Source organism: Pristiophorus japonicus, chromosome 18, assembly GCF_044704955.1.
Source record: "Pristiophorus japonicus isolate sPriJap1 chromosome 18, sPriJap1.hap1, whole genome shotgun sequence".
In the NCBI taxonomy this organism is placed as follows: Eukaryota; Metazoa; Chordata; class Chondrichthyes; family Pristiophoridae; genus Pristiophorus; species Pristiophorus japonicus.
In genome coordinates this window covers 22,944,478-22,963,983 of record NC_091994.1, presented here as the reverse complement: position 1 = coordinate 22,963,983, position 19,506 = coordinate 22,944,478, and the positions used below count along the sequence as shown (strand labels likewise).

The 19,506-nt window shown below is 41.4% G+C and overlaps 1 protein-coding gene across 4 annotated transcripts in view; it reads right to left on the bottom strand.

The window, feature by feature from the left end:
• Positions 1 to 10,919: 10,919 nt before the first annotated feature.
• The window catches only part of LOC139228593 (casein kinase I), a 139,343-nt gene continuing 130,756 nt past the window's right edge, over positions 10,920 to 19,506 (bottom strand). For all 4 annotated transcript variants that reach the window (XM_070859748.1, XM_070859750.1, XM_070859749.1 and 1 more), the window contains 2 exons: positions 17,838 to 17,944; positions 10,920 to 14,234 (listed from right to left, as the gene is read on the bottom strand). In XM_070859748.1, the coding sequence (XP_070715849.1) occupies positions 14,180 to 14,234; positions 17,838 to 17,944 (162 nt within the window). In that variant the 3' untranslated portion in view covers positions 10,920 to 14,179. The remainder of the gene's footprint in view (positions 14,235 to 17,837; positions 17,945 to 19,506) is intronic.

The following is a 19,506-nucleotide window of genomic DNA, read 5'->3' as shown; positions in this document are numbered from 1 at the left end:
TTGAAAGTCCAAAAAAACCACATCCACTGGTTCTCCCTTGTCCACTCTACTAGTTACATCCTCAAAAAATTCTAGAAGATTTGTCAAGCATGATTTCCCTTTCATAAATCCATGCTGACTTGGACCGATCCTGTCACTGCTTTCCAAATGCGCTGCTATTTCATCTTTAATAATTGATTCCAACATTTTCCCCACCACCGATGTCAGGCTAACCGATCTATAATTCCCTGTTTCGCTCCCTCCTTTTTTAAAAAGTGGTGTTACATTAGCTCCCCTCCAGTCCACAGGAACTGATCCAGAGTCAATAGACTGTTGGAAAATGATGACCAATGCATCCACTATTTCTAGGGCCACTTCCTTGAGCACTCTGGGATGCAGACCATCATTCCCTAGGGATTTATCGGCCTTCAATCCCATCAATTTCCCTAACACAATTTCCTGACTAATAAGGATTTCCTTCAGTTCCTCCTTCTCACTAGACCCTCGAACCCCTAGTATTTCCGGAAGGTTATTTGTGTCTTCCTTAGTGAAGACAGATCCAATGTATTTGTTCAATTGGTCTGCCATTTCTTTGTTGCCTATTATAAATTCACCTGATTCTGACTGCAAAGGACCGACATTGGTCTTCACTAATCTTTTTCTCTTCACATATCCATAGAAGCTTTTGCAGTCAGCTTTTAATGTTCCCTGCACGCTTCCTCTCATACTCTATTTTTCCCCTCCTAATTAGACCTTTTGTCCTCCTCTGCTGAATTCTAAATTTCTCTCAGTCCTCAGGTTTGCTGCTTTTTCTGGCCAATTTATATGCCTCTTCCTTCGATTTAACACGATCCCTAATTTCCCTTGTTCGCCACGGTTGAGCTACCTTCCCAGTTTTATTTTTACTCCAGACAGGGATGTACAATTGTTGAAGTTCATCCATGTGATCTATAAATGTCTGCCATTGTCTATCCACTGTCAACCCTTTAAGCATCATTCGCCAGTCTATCCTAGCCAATTCACATCTCATACCATCGAAGTTACCTTTCCTTAAGTTCAGGGCCCTAATCTCTGAATTACCACTGTCACTCTCCATCTTAATAAAGAATTCTACCATATTATGCTCACTCTTCCCCAGGGGGCCTCGCACAAGATTGCTAATTAGTCCTCTCTCATTACACAACACCCAGTCTAGAATGGCCAGCTCTCTAATTGGTTCCTCGACATATTGGTCTAGAAAGCCATCCCTAATACACTCCAGGAAATCCTCCTCCACCACATTGCTACCAGCTTGGTTAGCCCAATCTATATGTAGATTAAAGTCGCCCATGATAACTGCTGTACCTTTATTACACACATCCCTAATTTCTTGTTTGATGCCATCCCCAACCTCACTACTACTGTTTGGTGGTCTGTACACAACTCCCACGAGCATTTTCTGCCCTTTGGTATTCTGCAGCTCTACCCATACAGATTCCACATCATCCAAGCTAATATCCTTTCTTATTATTGTGTTAATTTCCTCCTTAAACACCTCCTTTTCCTTTCTGTCGATCCTTCCTGAATGTTGAATAACCCTGGACGTTCAGTTCCCAGCCTTGGTCACCCTGGAGCCATGTCTCCGTAATCCCAATTATATCATAATTGTTAATAGCTGCCTGCGCAGTTAATTCATCCACCTTATTACAAATACTCCTCACAGTGAGGCAGAGAGCCTTCAGGCTTGTCTTTTTAACACTCTTTGTCCCTTTAGAATTTTGCTGTAATGTAGCCCTTTTTGATTTTTGCCTTGGGTTTCTCTGCCCTCCACATTTACTATTCTCCTTTCTATCTTTTGCTTCTGCCCCAATTTTATTTCCCTGTCTCCCTGCATAGGTTCCCATCCTCCTGCCATATTAGTTTAAACCCTCCCCCACAGCACTAGCAAACACTCCCCCTAGGACATCGGTTCCGGTCCTGCCCAGTTGCAGACCGTCTGGTTTGTACTGGTCCCACCTCCCCCAGAACCGGTTCCAATATCCCAGGAAATTGAATCCCACCCTCTTGCACCATTCCTCAAGCTATCCTACAATTTGTACTCTGACTAGCACGTCGCAATCCTGAGATAACCTCCTGACTCGAGGAAAGTGTTACCACGGAGCCAAGGCGGTTGCCAAAGACCTCTCAAGTCCTGCAATCCTTTATTCAGTGCTTCCGCATTGACATGACAGACTTGCCCGAAGATTTCAAGAAGCAGGGGATGTCTTGCACTTTCTCTAGGCTGCACTCCAATGAGTTGAACCCCTTTCGGATTTTGCTGCACAGCTGGGCAGTGAACTCTACCGCTATGCCAGCCATCTGCCGAACATCTTGTCCACACAGATCCTCCAGTAGCATCCTTCTCTTCACAGTAGAACCCAAATGCATTAGTTGTTTGCTCTGCAGCCAGGAAGTCACATGTTTTACACCTCTACCTGCAACGACGTCAGGCTCCACTTTCACATTTGCTTCCTTGTGCTCTCTGACATGATGTCAATTCCTTATTTACACGCTCTATACTGTTACTTTGTTAACGGGGGAGGCGGGGGGAGTGGCTTCTGGACTGCTGAGGTCAAGGGAGAGCGTAAATGACAGGGTGGGTGAGTGGTCGCCAAAAGTAGAGGGGACTATGGTGTGCTTGAGCCACATTCTATCTTCAGCAGCTACAGCATTGGATCTCTTATGAGAAACTGGTGACTAGTGAATAGACTGAATACAAAAAAAAACTTTTAATAAGAAACACTAACGAGAAAAATGCTGTCACAAACCCACTGAAGACACAGAAGCTCCCACATCTCCATCCCAAACTGCTAAGCCAGAGTAGGAGTCAAATATGGCCATTGCAGCCACTTTGTGTGCTGTCAAATGTCAGATGTTGGTACGACTTCCCCAGATGGTAGGATATTCCCTGGCATTATGTGCTGTCTTCTTCTACAGGAGAAATGCAGAATTATAATTAACTGCTGCACAGTGGTCGTGCAGTCACAATCAGTCAGGATTCATGGAATGGATGGTAGCATTAGTAGGTGTAAGGGATCAAGGATCTAAGTTATGACATGTCAATAAGCTAGCATGCATTACAAGATGAGTGATACCTAACACAATTGCTGCCAAGTGACTATTTTTGGGATAAGGAGCAAGGTACAATATGATAACAATCAAGCATTGCTCTTTAAGTTATGTTCAGGAAATATCTCTATGCTTCTCTGCGGTTCAGTTCATTCCCCCATTATTCAATCTTATGTTAGTGATCTAATAGTCAATAAACTTCTGACTGCAAGAGGCTATAAGTCTCATTCGCAATCACTTCTTTACACCTGGCCGATGCTGTTGCAATTGTTGGCTCCTTCAGATATTCCACTTATTGCACATCTCCTTTCTCCAGTTAGAGCCAGCAGCACATCCATATTACCCTCTTGAAAAGTTAGATGTTTGCTTTCTTCCTCCTTTAGCTCCAGCTCTTTCAGTCCCTTTTCCAAGTGCTTGCTTCCATATTCCACCCTCCAAATCGTCACAGGTTGAGGGGACTCCTGCTCTTGTCCCACCAGCATTATTTACATTAACTGACCCTGGAATTTCTGATGGGATCAGCATCCTCTAATTTTGACTGTCAATAGTTCCATCCCCAACACACCCATGTTTCTTATTTTACATTAAACTACGAATGACTTCCCCATGTATTGCAGACAGTGAATTGTTTCTACACGAGATGAAACATAAAGGACTGACGGCTAGCCAGATAGGTACCAAGCTTATAGTCTGCAGGGTAGTAGTGATACCCACCCTCCTATATGGCTCAAATGTGGATCATATACATCAGACACCTCAAAGCGCTGGAGAAGTACCACGAGCGCTGCCTCCGCAAGATCCTGCACATCCACTTGGAGGACAGACGCACCAACGGCAGTGTTCTCGATCAGGCCAACATCCCCAGCATCGAAGCACTGACCACACTCGACCAGCACCGTTGGGCGGGCCACATCATCCGCATGTCCAACACGAGACTCCCAAAGCAAGCGCTCTACTCGGAACTCCTATACGGCAAGCGAGTCCCAGGTGGGTTGAGGAAACGTTTCAAAGACATCCTCAAAGCCTCTTTGATAAGATGCAACATCCTCACTGACACCTGGGAATCCCTGGCCCAAGACCACCCGGTGGAGGAAGAGCATCCGGGAGGGCGCTGAGCACCTCGAGTCTCGTCGCCGAGAGCGTGCAGAAATCAAGCGCAGGCAGCGGAAAGAGCGTGCGGCAAACCAGACTCCCCACCCACCCTTTCCTTCAACGACTGTTTGTCCCACCTGTGACAGAGACTGTAATTCCTGTACTGGACTGTACAGTCACCTGAGAACTCACTTTTAGAATGACAGCAAGTCTTCCTCGATTCTGAGGGACTGCCTATGATGATATTTTTGCTGCAGCTAAACACCAGTGTTCTTGAACAAAGAATGGGAATGGTGCGATCACCACAATTATCCAGGTGTGTAGAATCATTAGCAGGTTTAAAAAAACACAAAAAGGCACAAGTCTAAGCTGAATGAATGTTGGACTTTAGGAACTGCCAGACTGTAGAGTAAAACTTCAATTTCTTTTGGAAAACTTCATTGGTGCAGTCCCTTAACGTGTTTCATAATCCTATAGAAATGATGTGATTATTTATCCTGTAGCCTTTCAAAGCATGTGAATATAACCACTTGTGTCAACATATGTTCACTGCACAACCTCACAATGACACCAGCTGCAAAACCTGAATGGGTAAATTATGAAAATCCAGATATTAGGACGCAGGTTCGTAGGAGAGTTACAAGGCTTCCAACGCGAGCTGGTCCAGGTATGCGACGGCTTCGAGGCGGGCGATTGGGTGACGCCATTAGTACCCATGTCGCTGTTTGGAGTGCGGGCAGGAGCATCGGCCGGGCCCAGCTTCAGCAGAGGAGCGGAAAGGTTGTGGGCGCAGGTGTGGCGAGTGATCGAGGCAGAGGAGTGTTGAGGGATCGTGGCTGAGATTCAGTAAGTAGGTGATTGTGGCGAAGGTTCGACGAATGTTTGATGCGGAGGTGCGGTGGAAGATCGTGGCGGAGGTGTGGCGAATGTTTTGTGGTGGAGGAGCGCTGAGAGATCGTGGCAGAGGTGCGGCGAATGTTTGTGGCAGAGGAGCAGCGAGAGATCGTGGTGGAGGTACCGCAAATGAGGGTAAGGGGCCCAGAAGAGCCGAGGGCCCAGGGGCAGCACGGGCCAGCCCACACTGCGATGTACGTGCACTAGGTCTGTGCAGCAGAGCAGGTCTCCAGTCGTCCTGGTTAACCCTTGCCACTGGATAAAGGTTGTGCAACGGTGACTACACGTATAAAAAAAAATCCACGCATAGGCATCTTTTTCCCTTTCAACTGGAGTTCAGGACTGGAATATCAGGTCCTTCATTGAAACATCTGTGAACTCATGTGGAAGCAAGTCATCCTCGTTCAAAGGACCACCTATGATGACGACAAGAATGAACAAAACTCAAGATGAACTTTTTCTCCAAAGAGCAATAGAATTGCAGAGTAAGTTACCAGGGAAAGGCATTGAAGGCAGACAGTACAAACAGGTTCAAGAGACAACCTGTACATAAATAGAACATTTTAATAAAAATGGTTCCAAGGCATTTCACAGAGAATAGATATTGAGCATTAGCTATGGGAGATTTGAGAGCAAGGTTGAAGAGATAAGTTTTGAGGAGGCTTTTAAAATGTGTAAGTAGGAAGGGACTTTAGCACGTAGAGCCAAGATGACAGAAGGCTCTGCCACAGATTAAAAAACATTTTTTTTTAAAATTTATTAATTCACGGGATGTGGGTATCGCTGGCAAGGCCAGCATTCCTTTCCCATCCCCTCAAGGTGTACATTGTGGAAGAGAGAGGGGGCTGATAAGACACTGGAGTCAAGTAACCAAAGGGGGTTAGAGGTTGCAGAGATAGGGTGGGGCCTTGGAGGGATTTGTCGATGAGATAAAAAATTTGAATACAATGTGTTGGGACAAAGCACCAATAACAATAGACGAATTGAATGAGTTTCTGAAGAGAAGGGAAGGTAGGCAGGAGGGGATGAATCTCAAAAGAGAATGGATTATTAAGTCTAATGGCCTTTTTGTGTTCCTAAACTTCGTATGAGTTAAATTCCACCCACTAATAATTTTACAGAAAAAGTTGTGTACAGAAAGCGGGTCACACCAAATCTTTTACTATTAGCAACAAAGAATTTCAGCGCCTTAAGTAAAAAAAAGTGTGCCTTTCACAGCCTCAGGATGTTGCAAAGTACTTCACAACCAATTAAGTACTTTTGAAGTGTAGCAAATGGAGGAAACGTGACAGCCAATTTGCACACAGCAAGGTCCTATATGCAACTGGTTTTAGTGATGTTGGTTGAGAACTAAATGTTAACCAGACCAGGACACTCAGGAGAACTCTCCTGCTCGTCAAATAGTATCACAGGATCTCTTAAGTCCACCTGAGATGGCAGATGGGGCCTCGGCTAAGATGGCACATCCGACAACGCAGCACTGCTTCAGTACTGCACTAATGTGTCAGCCTAGATGTGTTTCAAGTCTCTGGAGGGGGACTTGAACCCACAATCTTCTGAGTCAGAGGCGAGTGTGCAACTGACTGAACCACGTCTAACACAGATGCTGTTTCCATTGAACTACCATTGAATCAGTCCTCCTCTGAAACCCACTCCAGAAGTGGGGGTTACTTGGAGGTTTGAATTCAGGAAACACTAGGCTCACTCTGACCTCCGAATAAACATGCAGCATTAAGAGTTCAGAATGTTTGTGTTCTTCAGAAGTTATTAGATTTTGGTCCTCTTGCTTTTTCAGCTCTAAAGTGTCAGAGGACAGTCTGTATATCTTCCCCCAGACATTCGCCAATGTTATTTGTGCCGGTGGGTAACCGAGTGGCCTACACTGACTGATTTCTCGCGTTTCCTACTTCCTTGTGGACTCCTGCTGAGTGCAAGATAGCAAGGAAGGTCACACTGGCCATGGATGGATTAATTTTATTAATTTCCACTAAGAAATTAATTTTATGATATAAATTGTTATTTATAGAGATACCAATGCTTGTAAATATTGTTCATCCCCATGCTTTATGCTGTACAATTGCTAAGAGAACAGTCATGCAAACATTTCTGCTAAGATGACAAGAAAGAGTTCAGAAGAAACAATCCTAAAACAGTATTCCATGGTTAGCATTTCCCATTCATTTGATCACGGGTTGGGGGGGGGGGGAATTTGTTACCGAACACTTGACACTTGTTGACTACAGAGCAATTTTAGACAGCTCCTAGTCATATTAAAACAATTAACATTATACGTGTAACTAGTTTCTCAGTGACCCCCAACAACTTACAGCTGTGCAAATTGCTATTTAAGTAGAGCTCCAAGAATTTAGAATAATTGTGAATTAATCTTTTTGGCCAGTCAACTGGATCATTATTTTGTGCTCATTAAGGCAAATGACGTCAATTGCTAATGAATGGAACATTTTCCCAGTGTTTGATTATGACCCAATATTTCACTGAAGAAAATCCCCTAACTGCAATCATGTGATTTTCTATTTCACACACTCCCCATTACTTTGCCACTGGCCTTTATACCAAGTAGAAATACTCCATCCAGAACATTATTTTTGCTATACTATCTCTGGGTATTTTCATATCATTTAAAATGGCAGTTTAAAAAAAATGGTCATGGTCTCGAGTCACCCGTTTCCAGCACTATGGGGTTGAAATTCGGTTTCTTACGCCGTCTGTTACCGCCGGAGAGGGCCGGCTAAGTACTTGCCATTGGCGGCAACCGGGTTCCTGGGCTGTCAGGAAATTTAGTTGGGGGCAGTGGCAAGACGTACCGCTGCATGCTCGGCCGCCACCCACGTGGGGATGTCATCGAGCGTGCAACACTCTCTTGCCGCCGCCAATGCAATATTTGGTGAGTACGCTGGCCTTACTGGCAGGCGTCCGTACAGTCTGGGAAAGGTGGTGGGACATCAGGGATCCCAGGGCAGAGATGAAGGTAAGTGTTTGTGTTTTTTTTTAGCATTTAGGTATTAAATGGGACCAGTGGGGAAGTGTGCAAAGCTTTTTTTTTTCAAACTCGCATGCTGGCAGCCTACGGTCGCGAAACTCTGTAGGCCTCCTGAGATGCCACTCCATTGGCGCCCGGGATGAGTGTGCAATGCCACTTTTAGTACTGCTCTCATCATTGGGTGACAACATTGAATATTGCAGTTTGAGGTGGCACCTACTGCCTGCCGTTAAAATCAGCACTCAGCCAGTGACACTGCCTCAAAAACGGCGGGACCGAATTTCAACCCGTAAGTATTTAGTAGTTTTCATAACTCTAGAACTACTCACAAGAAATGCAAAGTCAGAACAGTCCTCTAATGCTTCAATGGTTAAATACACAAGGTGTGGTGCTGAGTCACACAAATGGAAATGGTTACAACTTTAAAATGAGAGTTAGCTGATCTGAGGCAGGGCACAAGTGGAATACAGTTGGCTGCATCATCACATGGCAGGTTTGGAGGAAAAAGGTCACTTTATCCTTTTGGAGCATCATGACATCACCTTTCCTGGCAAGACATTCCAGTTTTGATCTCCCCGAAGCTGTGCTCTCTTGTCCTGGCAACATCAGAAAACATTGGTTCGGGTGAACTATTCCATGAAGTATCTTAGAAGTTTTTATATGGTCTTCTCTGTGATGTATCTTTTCAAGGCTGAGGAGCTCGAGCTTATCTAGTCATTTTATGAAAGCTCTCGGAGACTGGGAAATCGACCCAGTTGCTTTTCTCTTGGAGAAGTATCCATCAAGCAAGGTCAGGGTTTTGATCAGCTGTATTACATACTTGGCCAAATCTTATTCCAAGATTGGTTAGATGTTATCAAAAAGGTAGGTATTTCTGAAAGTTATCTTGACATCAAAATATTTTTAAAAAGTTTTAACAAGTGGTTGAAAAGAAACTATCCAGGAGCAATATTGGTTTAAAAGGTTTAAGAATATCAACAATAATAAACAGTACGCATTTAATTGGCAAAGAAAATCATTTGACATATTTGGCCTTGCCCTTCCTTGGGGCTGCATTTAATTAACTGGGGAAGGGAAGTGGGGAGGGAAATTGCCATCATCCAATATCAACATATCTATCCAGCTTAGAATTAACCACATGCTCCAAAAACTAGTGAACTGAAGTGTCTTAGACCTTGGAGATTCACCATTGGAGCAAACTTCAATTTTATCAACTCTTCAATTCACAGATATTTTCTCTCTTTAATCTTTTGTTAATTATGAATAATTTGCATTTATATAATCCCCTTCAGAACATCCCAAAACTCTTCATAGCCAAAGTATTTTTTAAGTATAGTCACTGTTATAATGTAGGAACTCAGCAGCCAAAAGGTCCCACAAACAACAATGAGATAATGACCAGATAATCTCTTTTTGGTGGTGTTGGTTGAGACACAAATGTTGACCAGGACATCAGGAGAACTCCTCTGCTCAACAAAAAATGGGATCTTTTGCTTCGGCCTCAATTTAATCGCTCATCTGAAAATCGCATCTCCAACAGTACAGCACCATCTCAGTACTGCACTGAAGTGCCAGCCCAGATTATGTGCTCAAATCTCTTGATGGGGTTTGAACGCACAACTTTCTCATTCGGAGACAAGAGTGCTACCACAGCCAAATCTGCTACCTTTTTGTTTCAACCTGTGACAGAACCTGCAATCTAGGAAAGTACAGGCTATGATAATTGATTATGGGAAAGGAATTTTCTGAAGCTGATGAATATTTGAAATCCAGAAGATAGCAAATTCCAATGTAGAAAATTTGAGTCGACATGAAAAATACAAATGAAATATAGCAATCATTCCGCTTAAGCAACATCCCACAGACAGCAATGAGATGGATGACTCGTTAACCAGGTTTTTCTTTTGCTGGTATCGCCAGGACACTGGGAGAACTCACTGCTCTTCAAATAGTGCAATGTAACCTTTAACAACCATCTAAACCACAGATACAGGGAACTCTTCAGTTTAACATTCACAAACACTATACATAGTTCTATTCTAGAAAATACCTCCCTTGCTTGAAACACCCGTGCTGAATATTCATACAACCAAGCAATCACTACTCTCTCTCCACAATTACTATGTACAGCATGGCATCAAACAAGCTGTGAAATTATGGAACAAAATAAACATGAGTCAAATTGATGAGATTTGCAGATGTTAGCATTCTTAATGTACCGAAGAATCATCCCTGACTGGGGTAAGTTACATCCCTATTTATTTATCCTGTACCTCGAACGATATGAAGACATTACCCATAAAGTACTATTTGAAGAAAAATGGGAGAATATTAATTTGCATAAACTCAAACTAATGTGAAAACTTATGAAAAAAATCTGAAATACAGTAACAAAATATCAACTGATTCTCAAGCACAAATGATGCACTGTAGTTGTGCTATGGTTGCTGCAGTACACAACAGGTTAAAAAAAAATCTCTCACTGCTGGCACTATATGTTTAATGGCAGATCTCAGCATTAAGTCTACATGGGTGTAAGTTGGTTAAGTTACATGCTCACCACAGCACAGGGACTGATTTTTTAAAGAGTAGGACAAGCTGAGTCAGTGAAGGAGGAAGCATATTCATTCATCTAACATCTTAGTTGACTAGAATAACATACTTCTCACCATCTCTTACAAATGATACACATGCCCCATGTAAACAACTTGTGTGTGCTAGTTTTGTACTAAATAGTACAATGCAAAAGGTAGCCAATTACCGTAAATATTTACCCTTACCTGATGCTTTTGTAACATTTCAGAAAGTTTAGTTGACAGCAAGGAATTTTAAATCTGAATGAATAAAAAATACAAATACACAAATATGAATTGCTTGTATTCCCTTTATTTGGTTCTTTTCACTTATTACAGTCACCAAAATTAATGACAGCATAATAAAATTGCTCATGTGCTTGTTGTGGATAGGGACCATTTTGTGTCAAGTAAGTGTTAAATTACTGGGCAGGTTACAGAATGCATGGTCCAACCTTTTCGGGTGCGCTGCCATTCGGAGTAGTATGGGTTTGATCACAAATGTCACGAAATCTGAACCTAAACATCAATATACATTTTAATCTTCACAATAATATCATGATGATAATTGCATTCCAGCCAATAACAGACCCATCCTAGCAGAAAAGGCAGCGGATGAATTTTGCAAAACATTGCTTGGCATGCTGGTGATACCACTGTGCTACCATGACATTTTTTGTAACTCCTCTTTCTATCCATTTAATTGGAAATGGAGATGATTCACAGTCAAACTCTTGGTCATTTCTGGCAGCTTAAACTGCTCACATAAATTTTTGAAAGTCTATATACAGCAATAAGTATTAAAATAAGGTATGACCGTCAACAGCCCACCAAGCATTAGGTTTATATTTTTAAAGATAGTCTCTGTGCAGCACTTGACTCCATAATTTTCTGTCCAAGGGAAATTAAACTTTGGCTGTGCTGAACTGAGATCACCAGTATGAAAAGTGCATGTTTTAGGCAGTTACAAAATCAGTTCTGCCTTCTCTCAGGACAGGTCTAATATCTGTGAAATTAGTTTATACTTTAGGGGTGGGAATTTAATAAAAATACAACTGTGCAATACTAGTCTCACCTAAAAACTTTTGGGCAGTCTCACACCTCTGACATGTTGAATTCTCCATTTTCAGAAAAATTTGTAATAGTCCACAAGATATGTGAACACAAAGCTCAACATTATTTAAGAAAAATACAATAATCATAACTTTCACCTCAAATGTCTTCATATTTTCACATGTGGAAAAGACCAGACACATCTGCAAATTAGGTTTCAGGAGCGCTTTAACTATATTGGCCAAACTAACCCTCTGAATAGTCAATGATACTTCGGAAAAAAATAATGCAAAAAAATTAATTTATTACTTCAGTTTTTATCCATACAAAAACCATCACACACAGTACTGTAGTTTCTTGATTAATATATTAGGATGCAAGCGTATCAAACAATGTTTACCTGGAGACCTGGTAACAGGAGCTCATGGGCTAACATTGCCAAACCCTTTTGTTTCTGTGTTGCCCTCCTTATACCTCATTGGCAAATGGACACTATCCACAACAACACTTAAGCATTCAAAAAATGATTAACCAACTAAAAATTGAATGTTACACAAAGAAAATGTTGCACATGGTTGTGGATGAGTGTTTCTCTGCACCAGAAATGGACCTCTTGCTAGGTACTGCACCAATGAAAACAGCTTCTGTAAAGATAACTCACAGTAAAGGACGTAACCTATAAGCTTAGTTATGTGCAGGACACAAATGGTTCACTCTCGGTAGAAGTTTGTAACCCAAGATTTACTTGTACCTATAGTTACCAAGAATCTATTGAGATGGATAATTAGTAAATAGCCCAGTCTTGTCAGGGGTCCATTTTAAGTACCCTAATTTCCTGAGAAAAACCTGCAGCCTTAAAATAAAAAGGGAAATTTTAGAGGGTTCTAAAATGGTGTAAGATTGAAAACGAAATGTACTTCGAAGTAAAAACAATGGATTTTCAAAATAAAATTGTGCATAAAATCTTTGTGGTTCCGACACACCAAAAATGTGGCTATATGAACAGCGTACAGCACAATGAAAGCAATTGGTAAAGCTGGGAGTTGCCTTTGAAATCAAGATTTACTTCAAATTAATTTCTGTCCTAGTTGAGACTTTAAACAGCTGTGGCTCCCAATCCAGAAATTGAGGTACTTTGTCACTGCTCACATCACTGGCTTTCCAACAAAGTCTTTGAAACCTGAAGAATTCTCCTTGCTGTCCGATAGGCCTGACTGCATCACTACTAACTTACTTCCTCACTGCTCTTGCCTAAAATGTAAACTTACTGATTTCTCAGAGTCCTTTTGTCTACTTCTTGCTCAACAAGTTGAATTAGCTCGAGAATTTCGTCTAGAAGCCTTCCAAAGTGCTTTGCTGTAAACTTGTCAATAACAAATGCTTTGAAATGAGAGATCCTCTTTTTGCTTACCTTTGTGCTCTTCCGAGTACTGATAACAAAACTGAGTGTTGATCTCTCATTATGTGGCATAACTGTGACAGAAGCCAACTGTACAAAAACCTTCCCCTATTAACTGGGTTGCTTTGTCGAGACCCAATATAAAACAGTGCCTCCATAGAAAGGCCCATTCACATGCATTGTGCCTGACATGCCCCTTTATTGCATGGTTTTGAATGGTACAGCTGCTGAAATTCTGACGATGACCATCTCCTGTTCATATACGACCCGAGTGCCACCTGATTCACAAAAGTTCTAACTAGATCTGAATTTGAACAAGATTTTTTTTTCTGTGAACTGTCAGGTCCTAATTCTACCCAGTTTAATAATGCAACTGCTTCATTTACATTTTGCAAACATTATACTGTCATTATTACATTTAAAAACATGCTACGTTTCCTACCGTTTTTTTGTATTCCCTTAAAAAGGTACATAGAAACAGTTTTTGCACAATCAGACCCAAAAGCTCTTACATACTGTTATCGAAAGTGCAATTAAAGATGAGAAAAGCCGACAGGGCATTTCCCCATCCCAACAGTACCCAACGACAGTGACTACACCACGCATTCATATTGATCAAATAAAAGGGGGAAAAAAAAAGGAAAATAATTATTGTATGACTTGCAATTATATAACACTGGAGATGAATGATGCATGTCTTGAGTCGAGTTTCAAATTATACCAACAGCCCACAAAAATCTTGAAGTAATTGCTGCTTTTTCTTTCTGGAATTTTAAAAAAACTTGAACTCAATGCTGTTTTGATCCCACTGAGAGAACTAATCCTATTTAATGCAGATTTCGGGTGTTTATTTCAAAGACGATGCTTTCGTGGATTCCCACAGAAAAGGAAATAAAAACTTTGCATGGTGCATTTGCCAAGTCCACCAGTATGAATTTCACAGCAGAAAAGAGTGCCAATGTCAGAAGCCCAAAACGCTGGGCAGAAAAGTCATGATCTTAGACAACAGCAGATGCCTGCCACAAAAGGGATGGATTTCTGAATCTATTATGACTGGAAAGTTGCAGAGCACACGTGTAAGTCTCACAGCAGTTTCCAGAGTCACTTATGGCGCTGAATGGTTTTCCTCTTCCGCCTCTTGAAGAAACAACAGCACCTTTTAAAAAAAAAAAAGAACACAATTATTTCACGGCTGAAAAAAATGTCACCCCTGATACTGCTGAAGGTTTTAGTTGACCAAAAGGCACAACTTTCCTGCTGGTAGCAGCCAGGAGTTATAGCTCCACTAGATTTACCAAAACACCATCGGATTTTCTCCTTTCTGCAGCAGTGCTACTGGCAATGAAGATGACAGAAGTTGTCTGGTAATGGCCAAAAGAAAAAAATGCATATAGTGGATCTCTGACTGAAGGATATTATTTCTGGTTATCAAGCAAAAATATTTATGGGTGGTGATATATTTATGGACGATAAATCCACATGAACAGAGGAAATGCAGGTTTGTAGGCCTAAATAAATTCAATTTTCTTTGTATTAACCAACATGAGTGCAAGAGAATGGAACATGTTTTTATCTTGGGCACTGAATATTAGCATCAAACACTCTCTTGACAAGACAGAAGCAAAGTAAATCCTACTCCACTGTTAAAAATGTGTGCTCACTAGAGCCTCAGCAGAATATATCCATATACAACAGCCATCTTTAAATTTTGCTGACTGTATCGACTTGTGGGAAGGGAAGAATCAAAGCTTGGGTTATTCCAGACCACCGCTATACACACCCACAACTGAGGAATAATGTGTGATATTACACAACGATTCTTAAAAGAATTCTCAATTCTTCAAAAAAAAACTTAAATGGGAAAGCAGAGATGCTCTAAAGTAATAGTTTTGCCAAAATGTGATTTTTGTGAGAAATGTTAAAAAGCTTAAATTTGACAGGTGTAATGGATGGACCTTCATCACAACTTCAATACAATCCACTTCAGCACCAAGGCAATGAGTCATCATGGGGGGGGGGCGGGTCGCAGTATTAATTAAAGAAACAATTATAGCTGTGAGAAGGAGTGATATGTTAGAGAGGTCATCAAATGAGGCCATATGGGTTGAGGTGAAGACCAGAAAAGGGGCAATCACACTGCTGGACATGTATTATAAACCCCAAAACAGTGAGAGGGAGATAAAGAGCAAATATGTGGACAAACTGCAAAAACTATAGAGCTGTAATAGTGGGGGATTGCAACTACCCTAACATTAACCTGGAAAAGGGTAGTGTGAATGGTAGAGAGGGTGCGGAATTCCTAAAATGCATTTAGGAGAACTTCTTTAGCCAGCAACAAGCCCGACAAGGAAGGGGGCGGTTCTGGACTGGATTTTAGGGAATGAAGAGGGGTAGGTGGAAGGGGTATCAGTGGGAGAGCATTTTGGTGCTAGTGATCAGAATTCATTAAGATTTAGGGTAGTTATGGAAAAGGACAAAGGTGGACCAGGAAAAAAAAGTTCTCAATTGGGGTAAAGCCAATTTTGCTGAGCTGAGATGGGATTTGGCCAAGGTGAACTGGAAACGGCTACTTGATGGTAAATCAGTGTCAGAGCGGTGGGAGGCATTCAAGGAGGAGATCCTGAGGGTACAGAGCAAGTATATTCCCTTAAAATAAAAAGGGTGGGGTTAACAAATCGAGAGCCCCCTGAATGTCAAGGGACATACAGGGTAAGATAATGAAAAAAAGAGAAGCTTATGACAGATTCCAAGAACTCAATACTGCAGAGACTAGAGAGGAGTATAAGAAGTGCAGGGGTGCAATTAAAAAAATATATCAGGAAAGCAAAGAGAACATGAAATAATGTTGGCAAGTAAAATCAGAGAAAACCAAAGATATTTTATAAATACATTAAGAACAAGAGGATAACTACAGAAAGAGTGGGGCCCATTAGAGATCACAAAGGAAATCTGTGTGTGGAGGCAGAAAATGTGGATATGATTCTTAATCAATACTTTGCATCTGTTTTCACAAGAGGGGTGATGCAGACTTTGCAATGAGGGAGGAGTAGTGTGAAATATTAGACAAGATAAACAGAGTGAGTATTAAGGGGCTTAGCAGCTTTGAAAGTGGATAAATTCCCAGGCTCTGATTAAATGTATCCCAAGCTGTTAAGAGAAGCAAAAGAGGAAATAACAGAGGCTCTGACCATCATTTTCCAGTCCTTTCTGGTTACAGGTGTGGTACCAGAGGACTGGAGGACAGCTAATGTTGTACCTTTGTTTAAAAAGGGAGAAAGGGACAGAGTAATTACAGACCAGTGAGCCTAACCTCAGTGGTGCGAAAATTATTGAAAAAAATCTTGAGGGACAGGATAAATCTTCATTTGAAAAGACATGGATTAATCAAGGACAGTCAGCATGGATTTGTTAAGGAAAGGTCGTGTCTGACTAACTTGACTGAATTTTTCGAGAAGGTAACCAGGAGGGTCGATGATGGCAGTGCGTATGATGGAGTGTATATGGATTTTAGCAAAGCTCTTGTTAAGGTCCCACATGGCACACTGGTCACGAAAGTAAAAGCCAATGGGTTCCTGGGCAAAGTGGCAAGTTGGATCCAAAATTGGCTCATAAGCAAGAAGCAAATGGTAATGGTTGCTGGATGTTTTTGAGACTGGAAGGCTGTATCCAGTGGGGTTCCGCAGGGCTCAGTGCTGGGCTCCTTGCTTTTTGTGGTATATATCAATGACTTGGACTTGAAGGTTGGGATTTCGAAGACGATATTTGCAGATGATACTAAAATAGGCTGTGTGGTTAATAATGAAGAAGAAAGCTGCAGATTGCAGAAAGTTATTAATGTACTGGTCAGGTGGGCGGAACAGTGACAAATGGAATGTGAGGTAATGCATTTGGGGAGGTCTTACAAGTCAACGGAATACATGTTAAATGGTACAACACTGAAAAGTATAGAGGAACAAAGGGACCTTGGAGGGCAGGTCCACAGATCCCTAAAGGTAACAGGCCAGGTAAATAAGGTTGTTAAGAAGGCATATGAAATGCTTGCCTTTATTAGTCGACGCATGGAATACAAGAGCAAGGAGGTTATGCTTGAACTGTATAACACACTGGTTGGGCCACAGCTGGAGTACTGTGTGCAGTTCTGGTCACCATATTACAGAAAAGATGGGATTGCACTGGAAAGGGTGCAGAGGAGATTTACAAGAATGTTGCCTGGACTGGAGAATTTTGGCTATGAGGAAAGATTGGAGATGCTGGGTCTGTTCTTTAGAGCAGATGAGGCTGAGGGGAGACCTGATTGGGGTGTATAAAATTATGAGGGGCCTGGATAGAGTGAATAGGAAGGACCAGTTTCCCTTGGCGGAGGGATCAACAACTAGGGGACATAGATTTAAAGTAATTTGGAGGAGGTTTAGAGGAGATATGAGGGGAAATTTCTTCACCCAGAAAGGGTGGCAGAGGCAGAAACCCTCACCACTTAAAAAAAATACTGAGATATGCATTAAAGTGCTGTAACCTACAGGGCTACAGCTGGAAAGTGGGATTAGGCTGGATACAATTCTTGGTTGGTCAGTGCGGACACAATGGGCCAAACTGGCCTCTTGCCGTGCTGTAAATTTCTACGATTCTATGATACCTCTAGCTTACATCATAAGCTATGCTGCATCACTTGTGCAGTCAAAGTATAGTTATTCAGGACTTACTTTTGCTTAATATTCACATATATAAAGTAATTATGTTGAAAATTAGGAGAAATTCATACTTTGTATCATCTGCCACTTCAATCTCTGCTGGGGCTGTGATGGGTGCATTGGAGTGTCCTGCCGTAGGATCATCTGTGTTAAGCTCTCCATTTGTTGAACCCAGCACCTTAAAAAAAAAATCCAGAAAATAAGTGAAAGAAGCAATGTGCAATTTCCTATTAATTACCTATTATGTGCGATGTAACTGTACATTTAATGAAATAAGGAAAAAAGCTTATAAATAACAAAATAAAATCAGCCAAAGTCACACTAATAGTTTCACCCAAGAGATAGGACAAATAGAAATAAAAGCAGAAACTACGCACTTCCAATCAAGTAGCCATAAACTATGTGACACTCACTAAAGTAAACCATTTCAATGATAAACAAGAGATAAAAGTGGAGATGGAAATGCTGCAAAAATATCAACATTAAATATACTGGTCAACTAAACATAAATATAGCACATCAAAGATCACTGAAGAATGTATAAAACTACACAGTAGAGATGGTCATCTCATGGATAGATGTCTATTTACTATAACAGTATATATGTCTATTTGTTGCAGTGATATACTTACATAGGCAAAGAAAATATAGTTTTTTTTTTAAATCGCAGTACTTCACGTTAGGATTTAGAAGGCTTGGGTGATATGGTGGACTGTGCATTAAAAGCTCCAATGTGTATTGCAACATGGTTCATGCCTGCAATTCATCATACATCAAATTTCTGATCTAACTATGTTGTTGTGGAGCATCACTTAGCAGAGACCAGTAAACCTCTTCACCGAGGGAGGGGGAACAATGAATGACCAGTAGATTTGAATGCGTCAACTTGGCTCAGTTGTTAGTATTCATATCTTTGGTCAGAAGTTTGAGAGTTTGGTCCCACAATAGGTGCTGGAGCACATAACCTAGGTTGGACGCCACTGCAGTACTGAGGGAATGCTGCATTGCTGGCAGTTTACTCCTATAGATAAAACACAAGGTCCCACCTGTCTGTTTCGCTGCACTATTTGGAGAAAAGGAGACAATTCTCCAAATGACGTAACCAACAATTCTTTTTCAACCAGCGTCACCAGAAGGTAAATGAGCTGTGTATACACTTACTAAAAAGTCAGTTAACTGGTTATTCATCTCATTTACTTGTGGGAAGTTTTTCTACTGCGTGAAATGCTTTTTCAAATACTCACGAACCTTTTAGTAACTGATTACAGAGCTGAACTGGCAGAGGCCTAGAAACAGGCCTCCGCCCACTCCTTGGCTAGGAAAGATCATGGTAGGGTAGGGAGGGGGTAAGAGAGATTGGGTTTAGCCTGCTGCACATATCCAAACATCTGAACTCCCACCTTTCAAAGATAAAAATCCAAGAAGCATCAACCTGTGTGAGAAGGAAGAAACAACTGCTTTTATATAGCATCTTATGTCCTCAGGATGTCCTAAAATGATTTTTAGTGAACGGGATTACTTTTTGAAGTGCAGTCACTTGTTTTATACTGCCCATCTGTTCCAGTGTAAGCTCAAACCTGTATCTATCAGCTGGCAAATGAACAATGAATGGTATCCTCCTTCCGAATGGACAGGGCCATATTTCTATGACAACATTTGTAATTAAGCCGACACGGTGATGGCAGATTAGGATAAAACAAATTATTTGTAGCACATTTGGTAATTTTTTAACCCGACCAG